Raw genomic sequence first — 23,537 nt, 5'->3', positions numbered from 1 at the left:
ACCAGAGCTGCTTGGAGATTTATTGAAGCCAGTATCCTCAATGATGACTGTCAGGGTCCAGTAGTTCAGTCTGTTTAGCATCTGTTTGAAGTTTAGGAAGTTGTGGGTTCAACCCTGAATTAGTTGGACTTTTTAAAAGTGAGACAAAAGATACACCACTTAAGATTGAAATTGTTTAATGACATTACCCTGATACCATCTGAGCCTGTGGTGCACTGTGGATTAAACTACCATTAAGGTTTTAAGGTGGCGAGATCAATCCTGATTCAATCAGTGAATTTTGAAAGTGAGCAGCCTCGATGAAGATTGAAAGTCTTTGGTGAAACCTCTTGTTAGCAGTTTCACTCTGTGGTTCAGAGTGTTAAACAGCTGCACTGTAGCTTTAAGATTGTGGGTTCAATTCAGAGAAGGGTCTCTCTTTAAAGTGAATTTTATACACAAAGATTTAAATATTCTGTCAAAATGCTTTTTAGGTTCATGGTCCAGCAGTTCTCTAAAAAGAAATGGTGTGTCAACTTAAACTTGAAACTACAAACTACCTGATGAGCTTGTGTTCCTCTTCTGTTAGATTTGGCAATGATGTCATGACATCCTGCTGGTCCACTAGCTTGACGTGTAGAGCTGCAGTGTGAAGGTTTTGCGGTTGTGGGTTCAAGTCTGTGTTTGTCAATGAATTTTGAAATTGAGTCACATGACTGATGGTTGAAAAGCCAACAAAAGCCCAAATTCAGCTGTGAGGAAGTTTCAAGGTTGTTGATTCAATCCCAACTTTCACTGAGGTTTTTTTAAGTAAGACACACAGCTGGAGGCTGAAAACCTCATGAAGACATGTTGAACATCTAACTGTGTAGCTCAATGTGTTAGACAACAGATTCATGTTTTAGGGTCGTGGGTTCAATCCCGCATCAGTCTGTGACTTTTGAATGACATCACTTGGTGGTGAGATTGAAAACCAATGACTAAAGCTTCAGAAAGGGTTTGACTGTGTGGTTCAGAGTATTAGACAGCAGGTTTGTGTTTTTAGGGTTGTGGGTTCGATCCCAGGTCAGTCTGAGACTTTTGAATGACATCACTCAGAGGAGAGGTTGAAAAGCGCTCAGAGAAGAGGTGTGAGTGCGAAGGGGACCTGGTGGAGTGACGGCTTCGTCAACACAGATCTCAGATACGTCTGCGGACGTGAGGTGGCTGGTTCGATCCCTCTCCTTCACCAGTAACTGGAGCAAAAAAAACTGTGTCCCACATGGGTGGGTAAGGGGGGGGCCTTGTCCTCCCCCGATGTTTCGCAGGTCTGTACACAGGGGGTTATGAAAGAGGAAGTCCTGTCCAGCTGAAGTTTTACTGATGCATGAAGGTGCGAACAAGTTTTTAAAAATGTTGGAAGTCTCTTGCCATCGCATGTTTGTTGCTTATTATGTTGTGTCATTATTAATACACAAAACCACCGCCTTCCTATCGGAGTAAAATGCAAAATTCTCAAATGACACTCTCCATCCTCTTCCTTTCCTGTGGCACTTTAACTTCTCTGTGTACTTGTATTTGTGTGACACAGTCTATAGGGGGCAGTGTCAACGCTCTTTGAGTCGATGTTAAGGACTCTGTTAACAAGAGTATATTGATCCTGCTGTGGGAATTGAACCCACAACTCTAGTATTGCAAAGAGACAAACACCTGTCACTCATCCTGCTGAGCTATCTCTCTGGAGGGAACCTGTGCTGCATATCTCAAATACATTTAACGCCCTTTATGTGACACTTAACTAATGAAAACAGTTTGTGTCGTACTTTGGGGAGTTTCACTGGTGCTGTTGTGCACAGTCATGCGGGCTGTCACACTCAAAATTTGATTCAGGATTGAACCCACAGCCTTCAAACTGCAGACTCACTGTGCAGCACTGTGAGCTATAGATTCACACTAACATAATGTTTTCATTTGATATTTTCAATCCTCAATGGTTTGACTGGATTGAACCAAGGTAGTCTGTATTTGATTGGAGCTGACTGTAGAAGCCAATGTTGAATACTTAGAGAAACCAAGAATATCAGCTGCCCGCAGCAGGATTTGAACCAACAATCAGAAGATCAACAGGTGTCAATCACCTGCAGCTTATTCTGCTGAGCTATCTCTTAAACTGAGCGATGCTATCCACATGTCAAAAATATGTTTTGCTTCTTGATGTTACACTTAATATTACAAAAAGTTTGCTTTGGATAGACTGACTGTTCACACCTGCCCCATGAACACTGATTGTGCAGGAACGGGGCTTGAGCCAGTGATCTTGTGATCATGAGCTCTTTCTGCTAACCTTCACGCTATTAAATCCCATCACCTTTGTCATGAAAAACACATTTTGATTCCACTTAAGCCACATGGCAGGTTTGACTCACCACAGTCTCCTCCAGGCCCTTCAAGTCCTCCCTGGCCTGCTCGCTCTGTTCATTCAGCAGCCTGGTCGGAAAAAAACAGACATTTAGCTGCTCAAGCTGTTTTGCGTCAAGATAAATAAATTATCAGCCTGCGTTCACTGGTACCTACATGAGTTTTTGTAGCTTTGCATCCTTCTCTTGTTCTTCAGCCTTCAGTTTGTCGTAGTCTGACATGAGTCTCTCCTGCTCCAACAACAGACCCTGGTTTAGACTAGAAGAGAGAGAAGAACGTCTGATTACGACTTTAACCCCAAAATATTAATCATACACAACGTTTTTACATCTGTGTCATCAAACAATCATGGCTTCACTTAATCTTTTATGCCTTTTAAGCACTTTTGAGACTTTTCAGAAACTCTCAGTTTGAAAATCACTGAAGCAAACCGAAGCAGGAATTTTAAAGATATTTATTAAACTGATTTTTTCCATTTTTGCTTCTTTTTATGATTCTTTTTTAGCCTTTTTGCTGTTTTGGCTTTGATCTCGAAATAGGAAAATAAGAGCAGCAACAGAACTTGAACTTGATCACCAATCGTCATTTTATCATCTGAACTCACTGAACTACAAACAGACATAGTGGAGCCTTTTCTCTGGCTATTAGCTTCCAAAGTGTGGTCAGGACTTTAAAGTCAAAGCAAGACTTGAACCCTAAAGTCCTGCATTTAGATTGAGCCTCTTGACCTACTGAGATGACTCCCGGAGAGAATTTAAAGTCCGTGTCTGGGTGATGTTGAATCTTTCCTTTGCCATATTGGCTTTGAACACCCAAGATTTGAACCTGACTTTGAACACACATGTTAAATGCTTTCATGCAGCGGCTTTATTCACTGAGCTGCTGAGCTTCTTCTTCTCCTCAGTAGTTCCTTTGAACATTTTCTCAAGTGGAAATGACGTCCGACCCTGAATCATGTGGAAGAAATCCTTTGAACTCAGCGGAGTCCTTGTGAAACCCAAGATAGAGCTGATGGATGACATTGGTTATTACCATTTTTTATGTTATTCTGCCAACACTACCGCATTTGCGAGAGAAAAAAAGTTCACGGGATGGGTTCGTGCTTTCAAGACTTTTTGGGAAATTTCATGCAAGACGGATCAAAATCTTGCACAACCCAAAACACAGGCAGGAAATATGGGGTTCAGCTACAATTAACATTCAGATACAACTAATTTGCAAGAGCTAATAATATGTTTTAGAGGAATATGTCCCACAGAAGTTGTATAAGGGGTCTAAGATGATGCACATGTAATCTAAGCATGTCTAATTCTGGTCAGCTCTCCACTAACGTACAGTGGCAGCCTACAGAAAGGGTAATATTGAATGTATGTGCAAAATGTTCATGATTTTCTCACAATATCCACTCCTGGCAACTGAGGTATGATTGCTGATTTTATGGTAACGTTTAGGCGACTTTAAGTCACAAATCTTATGAACTTTTAGCACAAAAATACGCAACATTTTCACTAAAAAGCACCACAAAAACGCCAAGAACGCCAAAGAAATCTAAATCTAAAAGAAGTGTTTTTATAGAGCTGTTTGGGGAATGTGTAGCTGTTGTGCTTTTATACTACACTATAAACGTCATGTGTATATATTTCCTCACTCAGTGAGCTCGTCCAGCATCCTCTGCTTGTCTTCGATCTCGTCTCGGAGGCGGCTGAGCTGCTTCTGATGAGCCTCCCTGTGGTTCTCCAGCTGCTCCTCCAGAGACTTCTGGAGAATGGAGACGAATAACCACGTTAGAGACGTAAACAATCGTGTACATATCAAAATCAGCAGTGTACTCAAGTCACCTTAATGTCCTCGCCTCCGTCCAGTCTGCTGATGTCCTCCTTCTCCTTCTCTTCTCCTGACACCTCGTGTCTTTTCTCTGAGAACCAACAAAGAAGGAAAATTAGCTTCTTTTATCTAATTCAGTTATCTAACTCGATTATACTGTTTTTCCTGAGGTAAGATTATTATAAGCCATCAGGTATTGTTATCTCAACCTGCACAGAAGGTATTTTTCTTTTACTTTCCTGTGTATTTGATCAAAAATGAGGTAAAATCGAATAAAGTAAAGTTAGATTAACTTCAGTCTGCAACAAGGACACTGGCATAAGTTGGTAAACAAAGAATGATATATCAATAAAAAATACAATTTTTTTGAACTCCTGATAAAATTATCATTTCTAGACTAGTAAGCACAGATATGTTCTTATATTTAAAGAGATTTGGAGGATTTGGGGGTTTGTCATTTCATGTACTGACCCTGAGCGTGGAGTTTGGCTAGCTCCTCGGTCAGGGCGTCCTGACTTTCCTCCAGCTGTCTCTTCTTCTGCTCCATGTTCTGCATGTAATCGGTCAGAGATTTGATCTTCGCCTGGTGCTGAAAAACACCAGAAAAAGAAAAGTTCAGTCATTTATCCAGAGTGACTTTCAGTTAGTGTGACAGAAGAAATGTAGATCAGTCGAAATACATTTTTCACATCCAAAAAATGCATTTTTCTACATTCAGGGGTCCCCATTTTTGAGATTTTGTCTATTGAACACCACCCAAGAAGTTTAATATTTAAATTATTTATGACCTGCATAGTGCATACAGTATATAAACAATGCAGTTATATGTAAATAAATGAAAAATAACAGTGAAATTAATCTCTTAAACCTCTCTGATGCTTTAATGGATCTATTAGAAACTCTTGCTGTGAGGGAAAGCATTAGAAATTAATTTAAAATTCTAGTCAAGGTCCCAAAGTTTCCTCACATAGCAAGTATGATCAATTTGGGGGAAATGTAAAATCTGTAATGATGCACAAGGTCTCTTAAACTGTTACCTCAGAGGGACATCTTAAAAAGCAAACAGAAAATATAGATTTTTAAATTAAGGGGAAATTTGGACATTTAAGTAGATTAGTGGGGCTTAAACTTCATCATTTTAAAAACTCACCCTGAACTCTGAATTAGCAACTACGGCTCCCTGTAGGATGGAGGGAGGGAACACTGTTACCTAGGCAACAGTTACCTGGGAGATGAGCAGCTGACAGGACGCCAGCTCCTTCTCATTGGCCTGGATCTTGCGGTGGGCGTCGGCCTGGGCGCTCTCCAGCTGCTTGCTGCGATTGACCAGAGACTTGACCTCCGACTTCATCTTGCTGATGTAGAGACGAGCGACCGTGAACTCCTCCTCCACCGCCGAGCCGTTCCCCTTTGTCTCCGAGGACTGAGGGTGGTAAGGGGGGAGGGTTAGGGTGTGAGTGTGAGAGATGGAAGAGGTGTGTAAGAGTGTGTGTGTGTGTGTGTGTGTGTGTGCGTCCTCACCGTGGTGGCCTTGACATCGCTGGTCCCAATGAGGGCGCCGATGTCGCTGAGGTCACGCAGCAGCAGATTGAGGACCTCGGCGGCTCTCTTCCTCTGCAGACCATTCAGCTCCTGCAGCTGACCGAGCTCCCTCTGCACCGCCGACAGCAACGCCTGCCAACAACACAAACACACACACACACACACACAAAGCTGTCAAGGCCCCATGAAACAGAAGTTAGAGCATCTTTAGCTTCTGTACTGTGACGTATTTCCCAGTGAAACCTAATATTTGAGCGGTGTACAGTTACAAGAGGGATTTAAATCAAATCCTTTGTTTTTGATTAGCTAAAAAGTGGGCGTGGCTTAGAGTTTAGTGCGATATGATGCTGCAAAGACAAACAGAGCTACAGAGGACTGTTGGCTCCACACACACACCTCCCTCACCTGTTGTTAGACCAGGAGGAGGATGAGGGAAAGATGATTTAGACATCAGCAGCCACATTGTTTTGGAAATGAAAACCACCGATCCAAACACACATCTCTTCCTATCTGTCTCCATATTTCTCTGTTAGCAACTACAACCCACAAACGGCGAAGTGTGGTTTCATTTGACCGGTGTGGCTACTCGCCCAAAGTCACATTTAATTGGATGAACTTTTGTCAGCACCCCTGAGAGCAGGATGAGTCATCAAACATTTGAAACCGTTTTACAGGAAGAGAAAAGACTGATATTGATGTTAAAATGCTCTGTTACAGATTTCCTGACATATATTTGGTGTATAACAAGAGATAAATGAACAATTAACACAGTGACACAGGATTAAAACTGGGAAAATGTATTTTTCATTTCATGGGGCCTTTAAGTGAGTGGTCTCTCTATCCCTCATGGTGCCTTATAATAAAGGAAAGAGTGTAAATGATTGTAAATCATTTAAATTTAAACTTCAATTTTAAGATTAACATATTGCTTAAATTAGCTTATTTTGCATGTTTAACAATCTTTTATTATTGATTTTTTTTACATTTTCACACATTATCACACTTAAATAAACAGAGAAATGTGACAAATCCCTCCTATTTCCTTTATTTTCTCCCTTATCTGGTGTTACATACAAGACAGAAAGTAAATAAAAGAGGAAAAAACATATAAAAATGTTCAAATTATTGTGTCATTTTACAGGTTTCATAATAAATTAAATGTTCATGGCCCTATTCTTCCAAAATAGTCAGAATTTTTATTTATGGCAGCTGTCAGCTTCTTGTTGGATGATGGGAAATGTAGTCCTAGTTGCATTAATTTAAAATACCTTCAAACAACATGATAAAACCTGCACGTCACTCACCGTCTTGTGCTGCAGCTCCTCCGTCAGCTGCAGGTTTGCTTGGTCTCGCTCCTCCACCTCCTGGCTCTTCTGGTCGTAGTTGACGGCCAGCTCCTCCAGAGCCTGCAGCACCTCCTTCACCTCCTCCTTGGCCAGCTCGTTCTCCGTCTGCAGCCGGCACAGCTCCTCCTGGATCTTCTCGTAGTCGCGCCGCGTCGACGCCAGCAGCTGAAAAGACCCACACAGAAACTGTGGATGTTCAAATATATACAGAATAGCACAAACAACACTCACAGACTTTTCAAAATCATTTTTTAAAACAGGGAGACAAACCTCTTCCTGGTCCAACATCTGCTCCTTCAGTTTCTCAGCAAGCTGACTGTGTTGGTTGATCTCATCGTCCTGTAGATAAATCAGTTTGACAGTAATGTCAAGTATTTGAAGGGCTTTTATCCACATGTATCCATCTTTTTTTAGATTTTGAGGCAGAGTTAAAGCTTATTTTTAGTGAAGTCACATTACTGCATTGTGTTTTTCTCTTGTTTTAATCTATTTTTAGGTGTATTACATAGTGTTGAATTATTTATAAACTACTTTTTCGGGTCTTTTCTGGCAAAAAAATACTCATCAGAAGGTTTTTAAGTTCTTCCACTTCTCTGTTTAGTGTGATCTGAGACATCGTTCAATTTTCCGAGCAAAAGTTATGTAAAATATGTCATGCACAAAGCTTGAAAGGTCTGGAAATGAAAGATAATCACTTGATAAAAGTCAGTTCTGACAGCATAATGAGAGCACAGCATGCATTCAAACCCACAAAGAACATAAATTACGAGCAGTTTCATACAGAAGATAACACCCAGTCACCTTGTCGTCCAGCTGTTTGTACAGGTTAGTGATGTCCTCCTCGAACTTGCTCCTCTCCTCGCCGGACACCGAGCTGCTTCCTCCGGCCGGCAGCAGGTTGTCGATGACGGGAGTGTTGTCGTTGGGCTCGACGCTCTTCTGATCCTTAGAGCTCTGCTGCTCCTCCTCAGGAACGTTTTCGCCTGCAATGCACACTCATCTGTTAGATCTTTTACTCGTCCAACTGACCAAGAAGATGTTTATTACACAGTTTCATATCCTATAAAATTGTTCTTACGGGAAATTCATACAGTTTCTATTTAAGTAGGACAAGGCAAGTTTATTTACACATTAGCAGAAACCACAAATGTGTTGGATGGATGAAAAATGGAGAGAAAACATGATTATACATATATATATATAAGGTGGTTGAGAATGACCAAGCCATGATCCTGTGGGACTTCCAAATCCAGACTGACAAACTGGTGATGGCTAACCAACCGGACATCGTGTTGATTGACAAACAACAGAAGAAGGCAGAGGTGATAGACGTAGTAATCCCAAGCGACAGCAACATCAAGAAGAAGGAACACGAGAAGATCGGAAAATGCAGAGGGCTGAAAGAGGAGCTAGAAGAGATGTGGGGAGTAAAGGCAACAGTGGTGCCAGTGGTAATTGGGGCACTGGGGGCTGTGACCCACAAACTGGGAGAGTGGCTCTAGCAGATTCCAGGTACAACATCTGAGGTCTTTGTCCAGAAGAGCGCAGTCCTAGGAACAGCTAAGATACTGCGCAGAACCCTCAAACTCCCAGCAGGCCTCTGGTAGAGGACCCGAGCTTGAGGAAGACACACCACCACCCCCCATGAGAGGGGGGTGAGAAGGGGATTTTTATATATATATATATATATATATATATATATATATTTGGCCTGTAGATGATGCCAGAGGCCATTTTAGGACATTTAAGTCTCAGCAGCTTTCATCAGGCTAAACTGGCAGCCTCTTGTGTATTTAAGTGGCTATAATTGATGTTTTTATGATAAGGTATGAAATGGACAGTGTGTAATGCGTACTTTATTTCATGGTCACTGTTGAATATAACCACTTTTAAGGGATCCTAATCAAAAGATTTTGCTTTGCTTTGTGAGTTAAAAGCTAATATCAGCTCATATAATGTAGAGCTGCAACCTTCAGTCGACTGACAGAAAATGAATCGCCAAGTATTTACTATTATGTCCAAATACTCTGATTTCAGCTTCTCAAATGTGAATATTTTCTGGTTTATTTAGTCTTTTATGGCAGAAAACTTGTGGACTGTTGGTCGGGACAAAACAAGACATTTGTTTATGTCACCTTGGGCTGTTTTAGGAATCTGTTTTCACCATTTTGGTCAGTGAAAATGCAGAAAAACACATCATGTATCATATAGTATAGTATATCAAATACATACTGAATGTATTTACAGTATATCATGACATTATATTGTCTATTGTCTAAGATTGTCTGCACAGCCTGTTAGCAGCAGTGCCACTTCAGTAGATAACAAATTGGTATTTTGATAATTATTGATTTTTTAATTGACGTTTGCTTCAGTTCCTAATGAGAGCCAACAGCAAATGAGAAGATGGAGACGGAGACTGAAAATGGAAAAAGGTGAAGCACTGTGCTCATCCAAGAGTAAATGGCTCGGCACGGAGCCAGCGGCTGACTCATGCTTCAAAACACTGCATCAGCGTAATGTGTGTGTGTGTGAGTGTGTGTGTGTGTGTTTGTGTGTGTGCATCCCTGTTTGCACTACATTTAGGAGGCTGCAGCTGAGCTGATTTGTTGCTAAGGAGGGGGAGGGTTATCAGCATCCACAGGGGGATAAAAAAACCAACAAAAAAACAAAGGCCAGAGAGAGAGAAAGGGAGAAGGAGTGGAGGGTAAAGAGACATTTAATAAAAGCCAGAGAGAGAGAGAGAGAGAGAGGGGGAGGGAGGGTTTCAGTGGTTACTATGCAACAGAGATGGAAAAAGGGCGAGGATGCTGTGGAGACACTGCAGTCTCAGAGGAGAGGAAGAAAGTAGAGCATAGAAACGAAAAAAAAAACAGGCGGTATATTATTCATTATTGTGTGTTTGAGTACAGTGTAAACATATTAAACATAAATAAACACTAATACAGGATTGATCAGATGTTAGTGGATGTTAAAGGTATAATTTTTGACCACATATCTGGATATCTGGTCGTGCAGCTGCAGATTAAGCTTCATTTGTTTTATCTATATGATGTTATATATGTTTTGGTATCTTCTGATATATCAAAAACAGAGCTTATTAAAAATAGGACTATAACTGATGATTATTCTCCTAATTGGTTAATATATTATTTTTTGTATTAATCATTTCATCTATAAAATGTCAGAACATATTGAAAAGGTTTCCCGCAAGTTCTTCAACAAGGAAACTTGCTTGATGAATAACTTTAACGGTTAACTGATTACCAAAATCGTTGTCAATTATTTTCCTTGCAGTCCACTAATTGATAAATAATACTTTCTGTAATAATTATGGACGTTTCTGTGTTTTTGTCTCACCGTTCCTCCAGCGGTTGAGTTCAGCCTCGAGCCTCTGGATGACGTTTTTCAGGCTCTTGTTCTTCTCCTTCTCCTTCTCATACTTCTTCTTCCACTCCTCGGCCGTCAGCTCCAGGTTCACCGACACCGTGTTCTTGATGGTCTTGGCTCTGACGAGACACGAACAGGACAGAGTGAAGTTAGTGCACAGATGTTTTCATTGATTGTGCCTCTTATGGCTTCTTCTCAGGACTGCACGAGTGTTAACAGATGTGCTTAATTGACATCTCCCTCATTTCCCTGTTAGTTATGTTATGACTCTTAGATGGGACAACTTATACTTTATCATTCTTATCAATACATAGAGTCTGGGAAGAATAGCTCTGCACAACTTTAACATGAGCAAAGGTCTAGATATCCAGAATAAACAAAAGCACCTGTAAATTTATATATATTTTTACTATTATACTACTCTAAAGCCACAAAATGCCTTATTTAAAAAGAGAAGACAAGTGTTTATAGACAGAAGTTTATACAATTCCCCTGGAAGACATTTTTAAAATTAATTGAAATTTTACATTTTTGATGTGATAAAACACCTGGTAGCCAAGATGCAATAAATATCACACAAAAAGCCAAAGTGTAGCCACAATTAATGCCATTTTTACAATCAAATTTGTAAATAAAATGCAAAATACTGGTGAAAATACTTAGTAAAATTAATTCTACACACTTCCAGATTAAGTCAACAATTAATTGTAGTTTTAAAAATGGAAATTGCTTCAAACATGCTGTAAATTTTGAGTGTAGTATTCATATAGTGAAGGGAATGCTTCACGTTGTTTTCAGTTTCTGCTGCAAAGTTATTTTTAAGAGATTTATAAAAAAAATCAGATTTAATCATAACAATGAATTAAAATGTCTTGATATAAAACTGAGAGTCTCTGTTTTCAGGGTTGCAACAAAGCAGCAGTGAGGAGAAAAAAAGAGAATAAATTGTTGCATCTGTTAGTAAAATACCTTAAAAACACACACTGCTTTCACACTAGACACACACTACACCTGGTAAACTACCATGTGATTTAAATATGTTCCCTGTTTCTACAAGTCTGACATTTTGTTTTCTGCCAGAGCACATCCGCCCCTCCAGATCTTTCCTCTAATGGTGGAAATTTCATTTTAGATGGAAAATCTTCGTCATTTCCTCTCTGCCTCTCCTCAGCAGAGGGCAGATGGCTGCACACTAATCATTCATTAGTCGTCTCCCTGTCACTGCTGCTGCTGCTGCTGCTGCTTTAATGGTTTATGACATAACCAGTTTGAATGGGCACTGTTTGTTCAAGACCATATGAAGTCAGATTTACAGATGGATTTCTCTTTTTGCAGACGGCTCGCAGACAAAATGTCATTAAGGAAATTGTTTTAAAATGTAAATATGTGTTTTTATCTTGTATCCAGAAGTAAAAAAGCTCATATTTTATATTTTTTATGATATTTCTCCATCTGGATGTACAAAAATACTTGTATAAAACTGCTATAATGTTAATTGTAGTGTTATAATGTTTAAATCACCTTTGCAAAAGAAACAACAGGTTGAGTGTTTGTCTATCTTTGTGCAATGAACAAACAAAAAATGAGATAAGACTGAGTTAACAGACTAAAAATAATGCGGTTTTATGGATTTTTCTTAGTTTTTAAGGACAAAAACAGAGAAACTAAACTAACTAATACATCAAAACAAGATGTGGACAATTTAATCACAGGGATTCATAAATAGGAATAAAAACCAGATGCACAGTGGGAAACTCAGAGCCATCTGGTCACTAGTTTTCATCACCGACGTCACACAGAATAGTGATGAGTCACTGTTCACCTTCACACACACACACTCAGACCTCTGTAGTGTTTTGCCTCCCTGCTGCTTTGGAGCGGTTGCAAGTGCCTCGTTCAACCTTTTGTGAAATGGGACTTTGAGCCCACTGCCCTAAATGCATGAAATGTGAGAACAAAAAGTGGTAATTGATGTTGATGTTAAAAATTTCTGTGTTTTCCCAATTTGAAACATCAAGGCATCAAGGAGAACAAATTTCTATTAATTATATGGACACTGCTTATTTTCTTCAGTAGGACACTCATCATGTTGACAGCACACAACAAAAAGGCGTTCCAGGTACCTCTGTCCAAACATGAGTGTGGACTTGGTCTCGGCTTCGTTGTAGACGGACGGCGAGCAGCAGATGATGATGGTGGTGCGACAGTTTCCTCCCAGAGAGTCCTGCAGGATCCGAGTCATCTTGCTGTCTCGATACGGCACGTGAGTTTTCTGAAAAATAAACGTATCTCTGTCTTATGACAATAAACTGGTGGAAGTGTTTTTCTATAACTGAAGCCACATTTCTTCAAATACAGGGAGGACAGAAGTGTTAACTCACTGTTCCCTCAGCCAGAGCTGAGATGACGTTTCCCAGCGCCGACAGAGACTTGTTGATGTTCTTCGCTTCATCCAGCACCGCTCCCTCTGCTCCTGTCTTACTGACCTGTTCAAACAGACAACATGTAGATTGTAAATCAACATTAAGATTCATAAAACACAACACCTCGCATCTTCCTGATCTCACTCAGACCGACCTTCTCGCTGCCGGCCAAGTCGACCAGGTAGAGCTTCCCCGACAGCTTCTTCTCTGTCTCGATGTTTTCCTGCTTGATGTTGATGAGGAAGATGCTGTGGCTGCGAGAGCTGTGCTCATTCATGTCTGGAAGATGAAAAAGGTAATAATTAAAGCAATTTCAAACAATTTTAAACTTCTACTTCACAACATTTCAAGGGGAAATATTGCATCTCTACTACATTTATTTGACAACTTTAGTTACTCTTGCAGATTAATTTTACATAAAAAAGCAGCTTGCTTGATTTCAGTGGCAGTTTTGTTGTACTGGTACTTAAACTTTATTAAAGGATCTTATACTGTATACTGTGTGTTGCTTAGTAATGCTGAAAAACTCCCATAAAAAACAAAAATACAAACAATAAATATAAAAACTAGGTTAGAAATGGAGAGAAAGATGTCATTGGTTGATGTTAAAATACACATTTAAAGATACGCACTAGTCACTGCAACGTGCCGGTTGGCTTTGCCCTCGTCGATGACATCCATCACCTCCTCGGGACTGGACACAAAACGCTCGGTGCAACCCTGAGAGAGAAAGAGAAAGATCCACAATTGTATCAAGACCATTTATATAGGTGTTTAAGTGGAATAATGGTGCTTAAAGTGAGACTATTTAACTTTTACGGAACAGGATGAAAGTTACAGGCTAAGGAAGCAATAGTCATTAGCTTCAGCCACCAGAGGCTACTGGTCATATCAGACCGAGTAATGCTGTAGCAACAACACCCCCGAGTGTGTTAAAATGAGGAAGGATGCAACTCAGGATGCTGACGTCTTGATTCCAGTAATGTGTTATTGCTCTCACTGGTGTTCCTGCAGGACATATTTAAGATCTGATCTGTCGTTAGTCGTCTTCATTAACTTTTATGTCAAAAAGAATAGAAAGTTACTACCTTATAATGTTCCTGAATCATACATCTGAGCTTAATCACACAAGTAAACCTCACAGAAAAGAGTTTGAGGAGATCAAAGATAATATGGATGTAATGTTGTCGATGCAGGTTTACCAACCTTGACGTAGGGCACTCTGTGTTTGTCTTCATGCACAGCGAGGTTCGTCTTTGACACTTGAAGCAGAAAAAGATAAACAACATGCCATAAAATTCTCCAATAATTCATCTTAAATGTTGTAGACCTGAGATGTACATTACAGTCTTACTTACCGTCCAGCAGGTCTCTGATCTTGTCCAGGTAGATCTCGAAATAGGAGACCTGCACATAGAAACTCCACACTTTTAACATCAATTCATTTAAAAAAACAAAACTTTTCAAGTCTCAATATTGTGTCAAGTATAACAAACATTGTGAAAAACAGAACATATGTAGAATGCAGTGCAAATACTTGAACAATGCAGCAGAAAAAGACTTAACTGATATCAAAAGAAAACAAAAATAGATAAAAAACGTACACGTTGGCCACAAAATAAAAACTGAAGACAAGTACAAAAGCTGTTACTCCAGAATAGCAGCAAACAAAAACCAGTCAGCATGTGCAAAAAAAGGTCCCAACATTTTATTAAATTTGGAAAGCGAACCATTTATAGTACACCTATTTTTATGTCCTTGATCTACGAGGAATGAGAGGGAGGTGCAGGTGATTTCCACCGCCGTAAAATTAGACGTCTGGCTAATAAGGTAACAAACGCTACAAAGTCTGTCTCATACTTTCGCGGAAGCTCAATGCTGTGATTGCTATTGGAATTGAGTCCTAATACAATCTGAAATCAAGATAAAGAGCTCTACCCGATAGGTGTGTAGGGAAGGGCATGACTGAAAGATATGGATGTGGGTAGCAGGGGTCAACCTCATTATAAACCCTAGAAAGCCTGACTTTAGTGAGTACGGTGAAGGATTTTGCATTGGGTCAGATCATATCTAGCACAAATAGGAAGACTTTCAATGTGAATTACATTTTTATGTTTTATATGCACGCAGAAATGTAGCAGCAAAATCCAAACAAGCCTGACAGGTGATCCAAAACCTTTTAAAGTTATAGTTTGTTGGACAGATCGCTTTCGATGCAAGAGACAGTTGATTCAATCTTGAATCAAATGATGATCTTTATTACAGATGCAGCAGTTTTTTTTCATGCAGATGTTTGTGCTTTGTTTTTTACCTTAATGTGAAACTCGAGGTTCTCGTCCATGGAGTAGATGTGGTCAAAGATGTCATGGGCAATGCGAGGGATGATTCCCATCAGCTGCGGGTCGTGCAGTTTGCCCTGAAACACAGCAACAGATGTTAATGTTGTAATGCATGACGGTAACTCTCCGCATTCGTGTAATGTTACAGCTGTTAAAAATACATGAGTCATTGTCAGAATATGTCTAACTTTGAGGGGGGATTAAAAAGGGGAACATCAGGGTTCAATGGTGGAATTGAGACTTAATGTAAAGACTGCGCGGCAGAGGTTTCTCATCACAGACTTAGATCAGATCAGAGAATTAAAAAGAGGCTTTCGGCTGCTGTCTTGGTGGATTAGCGCTGAAGTCATTTGCACTTGTGATGAATGATGCTGAATGATGATCTCCTCTGAGTGCTATCGGGAAGTTTGTCTGCACAGTTTTTGTTCTGCTTTTTGCTGAATCAGATAAGAAAAACAAAACAAAAATCTGCCTCAAACTGCCTTCAAAACACAATGAATTTGCTCCAGGAACTGAACTTGTGATGTTCCTAAAACCCTCCCATCAGGCTTTGATTCCTTGAATTTCATCCAGCGTTCGAGCCCAGTGGATTTAGTGTTTGGAGTAAGTCTGTTACACAATGCCTGCTGTGCTCTAATCCTCTTACTATAGATAGAATTATAGATGGATAGATATAGAAGTTCAAAATGAAGGTCATTACCGGCCTTTACACAATGGCTCGGACTCTGGGAATTGATTATGGTAGCGGACTGATCAACAGACAGTAAAAATCAAAGTAAAGCTGTTCTATGAGTAATTCCAGTAAGTTTTAGGGATAAACCACGCACCTCCATGGTGTGTGTCTTCCCAGAGGACGTCTGTCCGTAGGCGAAGATGGTCCCATTGTAGCCGCCCAACACATCTGGAGAAACGGGAGGACACAAATATGGAAGAAAGGAAAACACTTTAATAGTCAATTAATCAATTAGTCGAAGCAAATCATTGTTTCAGTCGTATTTAAAGCAAAAATTTTGGTGGTTCAGCTTCTCAAATATCAAGTTTTAATGCTTTTCTTTGTCATACATGACAACAAAGTGAATATATTTGGAGTTTTGGACTGTTGGTCAGACAAAACAAAACATCTGAAAGCATCATTTTTAACTCTGGCAAATTGTAACGGTCGTTTTTGAGGAATCGCTAATGAAAGTAATCCTGAGTTGCAGCCCTAAATATTACACAGTAAAATGGAATAAATAAAATTACCGACATTACTAATACTGCTACTTAATTGCTACTACTACTGCGATTACTACTGTAACTGCTATACTTTATTACAAACGTCACATCAACTATATGAACTACAGTTGCTATTAATACTACAGTATTTGTCTTTCTCCTGCAAGTATTAATGCTGCAACCACTACTACAGCCAATACTACAACACTACTACTACAAGTCCAAGTCTAGTCTGTAAGCAGACAAGCAAACTGCAAATCAACTGCATGTTTTTCAGGTCTCTGAATGCCGACATAACATCTGAAAATTCATGTTTTTGGGGGGTCTAATAATTAAATATTGACAAAATCAAGGGCCTGTCTGTTAGTTTTTGCCCCTTTCTTTAATTGTTCTGAGATATAATCAGGTCAAAACTTGAAGCTTTTTGCTGTCAAATCACAAGTTATAAATGAGTCAAGTCAAGTAAGTTAAGTCTCATATAAGGAAAATCTTGTGTAACTCAATTCATTTTTGTAACTGAGGTCTGACCAAGAGTCTACAGCTCTGAATAATACTACTACTATTACTACTACTGCAGCTGCTATTTCATTCCTCACAGGACCAGGTAATAATACTAATTTAATAAAATATAAAATAAAAGTAAAACACAAAAACATGAAATAATTAAAGTGTCTAGTTTTTAAATCAATATAAATGCAGTAAAAGTAAAGTAAAATGCAAACATATGTACATACAGTACTCATGCACACATACACACATATATAAACATGAAGCTTAATTCATGTAAAATCAAACAGCACACATCAGAGATGATGCAGCAATCTAGACAAAGTTAACAATGAGAGTAAAAAGCCTTTTCTGTTTGCTGCATCATCTCTCGTATATATAAAAGACGGAGGACAGATTATTTCTGTGCAAACATAAAACAGATTACAGTTACATAAGAGCAAAGTTTCCCTCCAGCAGGTTTAGACCTCCGTACCTTTGACGATCTGTTTGGCACACTGGTCGTACACTCCCTCCTGTGACGTGTTGGGTGGCAGCACGCGGTCGAACACATACGGCTTCCCCTGTTTCACACCGACACAGGACAGATCAATAACAACAAATAAACATCTTCATATCACAGCAGACCGAAAAACATCAAAGAACTGATTCTAACTTCAGTTCAGATTCATTAATCTTCCTTTAAACTCATCTAAAAAGTCATTACATCTCTCATTCTGTCTTCATGAGTCATTTTTATAAAATATTTACAAAAAAACATCCTAAAAATAAGTAAAATAGGAGATACTTCTGCACTAGAATCAATTAAATTACATTTGATTTTTTTAATTTGAAGATTTGGAACAAAATTAAAATAAAATATATGGACCTTATGTTGAGAAATGTGTTATTCTTATTATTTCAGGACATTTATTTGGTGATTACAGTGAATTTGTTTGGAGCAACCTTCCTGACAGAATCATATTGGTTTGTATTACACTGATAAAAGACTGGATTATCAAGTGGTTCAGCTTTTGCTTGAAAGGTCTGGAAGCAGTTTAACGGTCGTTAAAGGATAGTAGATCAGGTAGAAATTGATCTCATTGAGTTAATGTCGTGATACCAGACAATCAGAGATCTCCCCGCCTACTGATCGTCTGAGGATTTCTAAATGCAGGCAGCGAGAACGGCCGTTAACAAACCTACGCCCCTTACATTTAGTCAAGGACACGCCTTACTGGAAATGATGCTCTCTCCTCCCATTCTCCTCCATAGTGAACTGCATGTCACCGCTCTAATATGAAGGGCCGCCCTAAAGACTTCTTGGTTCTGCAGTGCAGTTTTTTTTAAACTCTTTTATTGTTTCCACCCAGTTTTAACAACAAAAGCTGGTCTCTAAACGCCTCGCTCATAGAGACTGAGGACAATCCTGTGAGTCCAGCATTGACTTAATTGCCTACAACTTGGGAGTATCGAAAAATATTTCAAAAAATTGGAAATGTACGGATTTTGTGCAGTCTAATTGATATAGTCAACAGGTTTTTATAAGTTTAAATGTAACCTATTCTCAATTTAATATGTTTTTTTGTGAAAAAAGGACAGTCCTCCTTTAATAAACCTCATATTCCCCATTTCTTTTTCCTCCCATTTCCTGTCATCTCTCTACTGCTAGCTAGCAAATAAATACACAAAAGAATAATCTAAAAAGAGGAAATATTTAAGTGTTTTTATCAGTATGTTGTTTTAAATTTGGAAATCCAAAGCTATAAATGCTCCAGCAGCTTCCAGGATGGTCTCAGTCTGACCATCCATCACTCCTGCTGCCCTTGTCCAGCTACTGACTCCTTCTCTCAGGGGTAAAAGCTGTGAAAAGCAGCTCTCAGCATTTGGAGGCAGCAGCAGCAGCAGCAGCAGCAACACTTTCCCTCTGAACTCCCAAATAAAGCGAAGAGAAACCACTGACACAAACAGTATCGGTGTTTACGGGCCTCAGTCGGGCGCCTCAGTGATGCGTTTCTGCGGTTTGATTGATGGGACGAGTGACGTGCAGTTTGTCCGTAACGCAAAAGCATGAATTATGCAGAGCCGCTGACAGATCTGCATCAACACGCACTGCAAGGAGAGGTTTATTCCCTCTGTGTTTGTCTGACAGTATAAACAGATCTGAGATTTCCTTCATGACATGATTTTCTATTTTCTTGTTTTTCAGACAGAAAACTTTCGGCATGTGTGACTTCAACAACAAAAAAATCAAACTCAAAAGACAAATCATAAACAAAAAGAAAGCTGTCGGGTTAGAGCGACGTTTTGGAGCTGCAGCGATTAGTCAATTGTCAGAAATTTATCGGCAACTTTGATAATCGATTAACTGTTTCAGTCATTTTTCAATCAAATATTTACTGTAAGTTGAATATTTTACATTTTAGATGGTTAGTCAGAGAAAACAAGACATTTGAAGGCATCACAATGCCATTTTTCACTGTTTTTTTTTTCATTTTATAATCTAAACGATTAATCAACTAATCAAGCAACAAAGGGCGGATTAATCAATAATGAAACTAATCTTTAGTTGCAGCTCTGATACATTTAGGTGAGATGTTTGTGGCCCAGAAATCTTTGCCAAAAGCTTAAAACTAAGTTGCTCTGATAAAGACTTTATGTCACAATGTGTCAGCAGATTTGTCATTGTATTGATTGTAAATAAATTAATCTAAAAGATCAATACAGTATGTGAGGTGATTCAGATGTTTCCTCCGACTGGATCCGTTTCATTTCAGGTAATGTTGTTATTCAGAATGTCTGTAAAAGCTAAACTGACTTTATAATATATGGGCTGTGTTAACTCCACCCACCTAGACCTCCAGGATGTAGGAAACAAACAGACCCGATGGATGATCTACATGCACACAGTAGTAAATATTATGTATCACACTGTGGATAAACATCGACGTGACCTTCACTCGGCTCCTGCGGCCTCCTGAGTCAGCAGGTTTATAATGGATTTATTAATTTATAATATCCTGAGAGGTGTGACTTTGACCTTTGACCTCTGGATGATTACTTCCTCACAGTATCGCCGGATGACTCTAACGTCTGCTTTAAAGAGGCCTTAAAAGATAATTGTTTTCTCTTTCGTCGCACAAACGTTTACGACCGTTTGTTATAAAATTTAATCTTCTAAACTATCCTTTTTTTGTTTGAAAGCATCACAGCTGAGCTTTGTTCTGATTGGCTCTTAAAGAATCACTTTATGATCTGCTTACTTCCTGCAGTGCCATTACAGCTGGACTGATGAGTCACTTAATCGATTAGTCGCTCATCAGAAAATTAATCTGCAATTATTTTCATAATTGGATAATTGTTTTAGTCATTTTTTAAGCAAAAATGCCAAAAAAATGTGCTGGTTTCAGCTTCTCAAATGTGATGATTTGATGCTTTTCTTTGTCAAACATGATGGTCTTTGGATTTTGGATTGTGGGTCAAACAAAATAAGACTAAGACAAAATAATCTGCAGATTAATTGATGATGAAAATAATTGTTAGTTGCAGCCATAGAAGCCACTTTAACATCATCATAGTGTTTCTGTTATTTATGAAACATGTTAAAAAGCATTGATAGACCTACATAAATATTTAATCAGATTTAAAGATATATGAATGTTTTTACTTTTTGATTGTTTATGTCTGTGGTTGTTTGACACCTTCATGTTATAAAAAATATGTCAGTATGTAGAAAGAAAGTGCTGCAACATATATTATTCCCATAACATTCCCAGAATATTCCCAGAATATTCCCTGACAGCTGCAGCAGCTGCCTAATGACTCTTTGGCAAGGCATCAATATTCTTGCTGTACTCATGTATTTATGAAATGTTGAACTATTCATATTAGCAGTAGAAGTTTACAGCACTGGACTAGATATATGGAGGCTGTTACAAGTAGGAATTTGTACAGTATTTTGTTAAAATTTAGTATTTTGTAGATTTTTGATGTTCTTTTTTAAATAGGGCTGCCAATCTGCCAATTATTTTCTTGATTAATTGTTTTATTTATCTATAAAATGTCAGAAAATAGAGAAAAATGCCCCCAGAGTCAAATGTGACATCTTCTTATCAAAGATAATCAGTTTACAGTCATGTATGACTCAGAAAATATATGAAATCATCACATCTGGGAAGCTGAAACCAGCTCATGTTTGGTATTTGTGCTTTAAAAATGACTAAAACGATGATCTGATTATCAAAATGGTTGCAGAGCTGCAATTATTAGTTGATTATTGTTACTTTAAGTCATTTTTTAAGCAAAGATGTGAAACATTCCCAAGTTTCAGCTTCTTATTTGTGAGGATTTGCTGCTTTTATCTGTTTTATGTGACATCTTTGGATTTTGGAGTGTTGACAGTTTGTATTTGATTGATACTTTCTGACATTTTAAAGACCAAACATTGATCGATTGATCAGAAAAATAATCAGCAGAATAATCTAGGATGAAAATAATCATTAGCTGCAGCTCTACATGGATGCCAATTCATTTCCTGTCGATCAACTAATCAATTAATCATCAAATTTCTGAAGCTTTGTTTACATTAGGTGAGTGACTGGAGTTGTTTTTATTATCACATCATCATTTGTCCCATTATAGCATCATAGAGGCAGCTTAATAGTGTGAACTGACAGAAAATAACAAATTCCTCTTAATATTCCTGCAGATTTACAGAAAATATCCGTGTGGAACTCATTGATTACTGTCTTTAAGGTGTATTATTACCTACTTATATACCATCAGACTCTATCTTCCTATTAAACTGCTCTAATATTCTCCTAAAATCTACCCCAGGACGAGGAGCTTATTGCGCACTTGGCATCTCCAACCTGCCTGCAGAGCTTCAGGTGACTTTCTTCTTCCTCCAAAACACTTGTTTTTGTGTATTTTCAGCTAAACAGCATCAACATGACAACACAAACACACACAGAGAGCAGGAAGACTTGCCGTTATGACCACGGTGTCGTCCTCTTTGAATTTGGGGATGTATTTGTCTCCTCTGTTGATTTCGGCCTCGTTCAGCGGCCTGAAGCGGCACATCACTCTCACCCCGCACTCCGCTGCATCCATCATGGCTGCTGCTGCTGGTGCTGGTGCTGTTTACACCTCCAAATAACGTAGCAGCAAACAAATAAACACGCGAACACGCCGGAAAAGAGGCGAGGATTAGTCTTTTTCAGGAAGGGTGGTGCCCAAAGTGAGGTTCAGGGACCTCCAGCGGGGGCCTTGATGATTGTGCCTGCGCGTCCCGGGCCAACTGAGAGTTCAGGATTGACAACTCAGATCATATTTGGCAACAAACCGTCTCCTTGAAGATCTAGATTCTGGGTTTCCTCTCTGCAGGGGAAGTTTAGAGACCTCCCGGTTTAAGCGATGCGCAACGCGTCCTTCATCCAAGCCGAGTATCTCCGGGCTTCCTCGGCTGCGCCATGACCAAAACCGCATCAAGCACCGCAGCTGTGAAGCGCAGACATCAGCGTGCAGGCCTCCCTCTGCGCCGGAGACACGGTGACGCGGGGATGAGTCGTGCAAAAAGAAGTGGTGTGACCTGATGTGTGCGTGCGTGTGTGTGTGTGTGTGTGTGTGTGTGTTTGTGTTTGTTAACGGCGGGGGCAGAGTCAGGAGGCGCAGCCCGGGTTGCAGATGAGGAGCCCGGAGAGGATGCGCAGAGACAACCGCATCGTCCTGTCCTCCAATAAAAGCGCGCTCCCTGCAAGACGCCGCGGCGCGCGCCCGTGTCCTGCATCAGCACCATCATCCTCATGGAGTGGATCATGTGCACGCGCACAACCAGTAATTTCATATGAATAATTATATTTATTTTGTCTCCTACAGTGATGGAAACTACGTACATTTACTCAACTACTGTAGTTAAATATCTCAGTATTTTCACATCTTGCTACTTTATTCTTCAGCAGCACATTTCAGAGAAAAATATTTGATTTTTTAACGTCACTATTTTGCCGATTTAGATTATTAATGTAAAATATAAACAAATAGCTTACGTATTATTGTAGATGAGTCTGTATTTTTGACATAAACATACCTGAAACTGCTCAACAGTGATTACTTATAGATATGTTAATGTGTTCCAACCATTATCTCATTTTTTTATCTTTAATTTCCAAGTGAAGTGTGTTAAATGTATTAAAATTGTGCAGTGCATCATCATTCCACTATTTATCCACTAGAGGGCAGTGTGTAATAATAAATAGTCTCTTAACTACACTGTGAGGGAGTATTCTTTGGTTTATCACATATTTATGACTCCATGAACCTCTTTTTTTTTAACTTGGCCTAATTACAACTATCTAGAAACTGTGAAGAAACACAAGCAGGAAACATAAAAACACGTCACACGCCGGGTTATTCAAGTAAGAGTGACCAGGTTTTTAATATCTTAAACATCTGTGCAACATTGTTCAAAATGTTACATCACTGCATGACCTGTAATGTTTCACAATATTTACAAAAAAATGCTGCTTACATCAAACCATTAAAAAAAAGTCCAAACAATCTCAAAATAATGGACTCTGACAAACTATCCCTAGCCC

The 23,537-nt window shown here is 39.2% G+C and overlaps 1 protein-coding gene across 2 annotated transcripts in view; it reads right to left on the bottom strand.

The window, feature by feature from the left end:
• Positions 1 to 22,717, bottom strand: part of LOC121892008 (kinesin heavy chain-like) — a 28,127-nt gene extending 5,410 nt beyond the window's left edge. The window contains exons 1-21 of one of the 2 annotated variants that reach the window (XM_042404755.1): positions 21,931 to 22,717; positions 17,438 to 17,525; positions 16,068 to 16,141; positions 15,213 to 15,317; positions 14,260 to 14,308; positions 14,108 to 14,163; positions 13,534 to 13,621; positions 13,056 to 13,180; positions 12,860 to 12,964; positions 12,602 to 12,750; positions 10,449 to 10,597; positions 7,890 to 8,071; positions 7,359 to 7,427; positions 7,047 to 7,274; positions 5,722 to 5,874; positions 5,426 to 5,623; positions 4,672 to 4,789; positions 4,215 to 4,291; positions 4,025 to 4,134; positions 2,533 to 2,634; positions 2,385 to 2,445 (exon numbers count right to left, since the gene is read on the bottom strand). In XM_042404755.1, coding sequence (XP_042260689.1) covers positions 2,385 to 2,445; positions 2,533 to 2,634; positions 4,025 to 4,134; positions 4,215 to 4,291; positions 4,672 to 4,789; positions 5,426 to 5,623; positions 5,722 to 5,874; positions 7,047 to 7,274; positions 7,359 to 7,427; positions 7,890 to 8,071; positions 10,449 to 10,597; positions 12,602 to 12,750; positions 12,860 to 12,964; positions 13,056 to 13,180; positions 13,534 to 13,621; positions 14,108 to 14,163; positions 14,260 to 14,308; positions 15,213 to 15,317; positions 16,068 to 16,141; positions 17,438 to 17,525; positions 21,931 to 22,056 — 2,412 coding nt within the window. In that variant the 5' untranslated portion in view covers positions 22,057 to 22,717. The remainder of the gene's footprint in view (positions 1 to 2,384; positions 2,446 to 2,532; positions 2,635 to 4,024; positions 4,135 to 4,214; positions 4,292 to 4,671; positions 4,790 to 5,425; positions 5,624 to 5,721; positions 5,875 to 7,046; positions 7,275 to 7,358; positions 7,428 to 7,889; positions 8,072 to 10,448; positions 10,598 to 12,601; positions 12,751 to 12,859; positions 12,965 to 13,055; positions 13,181 to 13,533; positions 13,622 to 14,107; positions 14,164 to 14,259; positions 14,309 to 15,212; positions 15,318 to 16,067; positions 16,142 to 17,437; positions 17,526 to 21,930) is intronic. The other variant, XM_042404756.1, reaches the window with a different exon arrangement.
• Between the last annotated feature and the right edge of the window lie 820 nt (positions 22,718 to 23,537).

This window comes from Thunnus maccoyii, chromosome 24 (genome assembly GCF_910596095.1).
Source record: "Thunnus maccoyii chromosome 24, fThuMac1.1, whole genome shotgun sequence".
Lineage (NCBI taxonomy): Eukaryota > Metazoa > Chordata > Actinopteri > Scombriformes > Scombridae > Thunnus > Thunnus maccoyii.
This window is presented reverse-complemented; position numbering and strand designations above follow the sequence as displayed.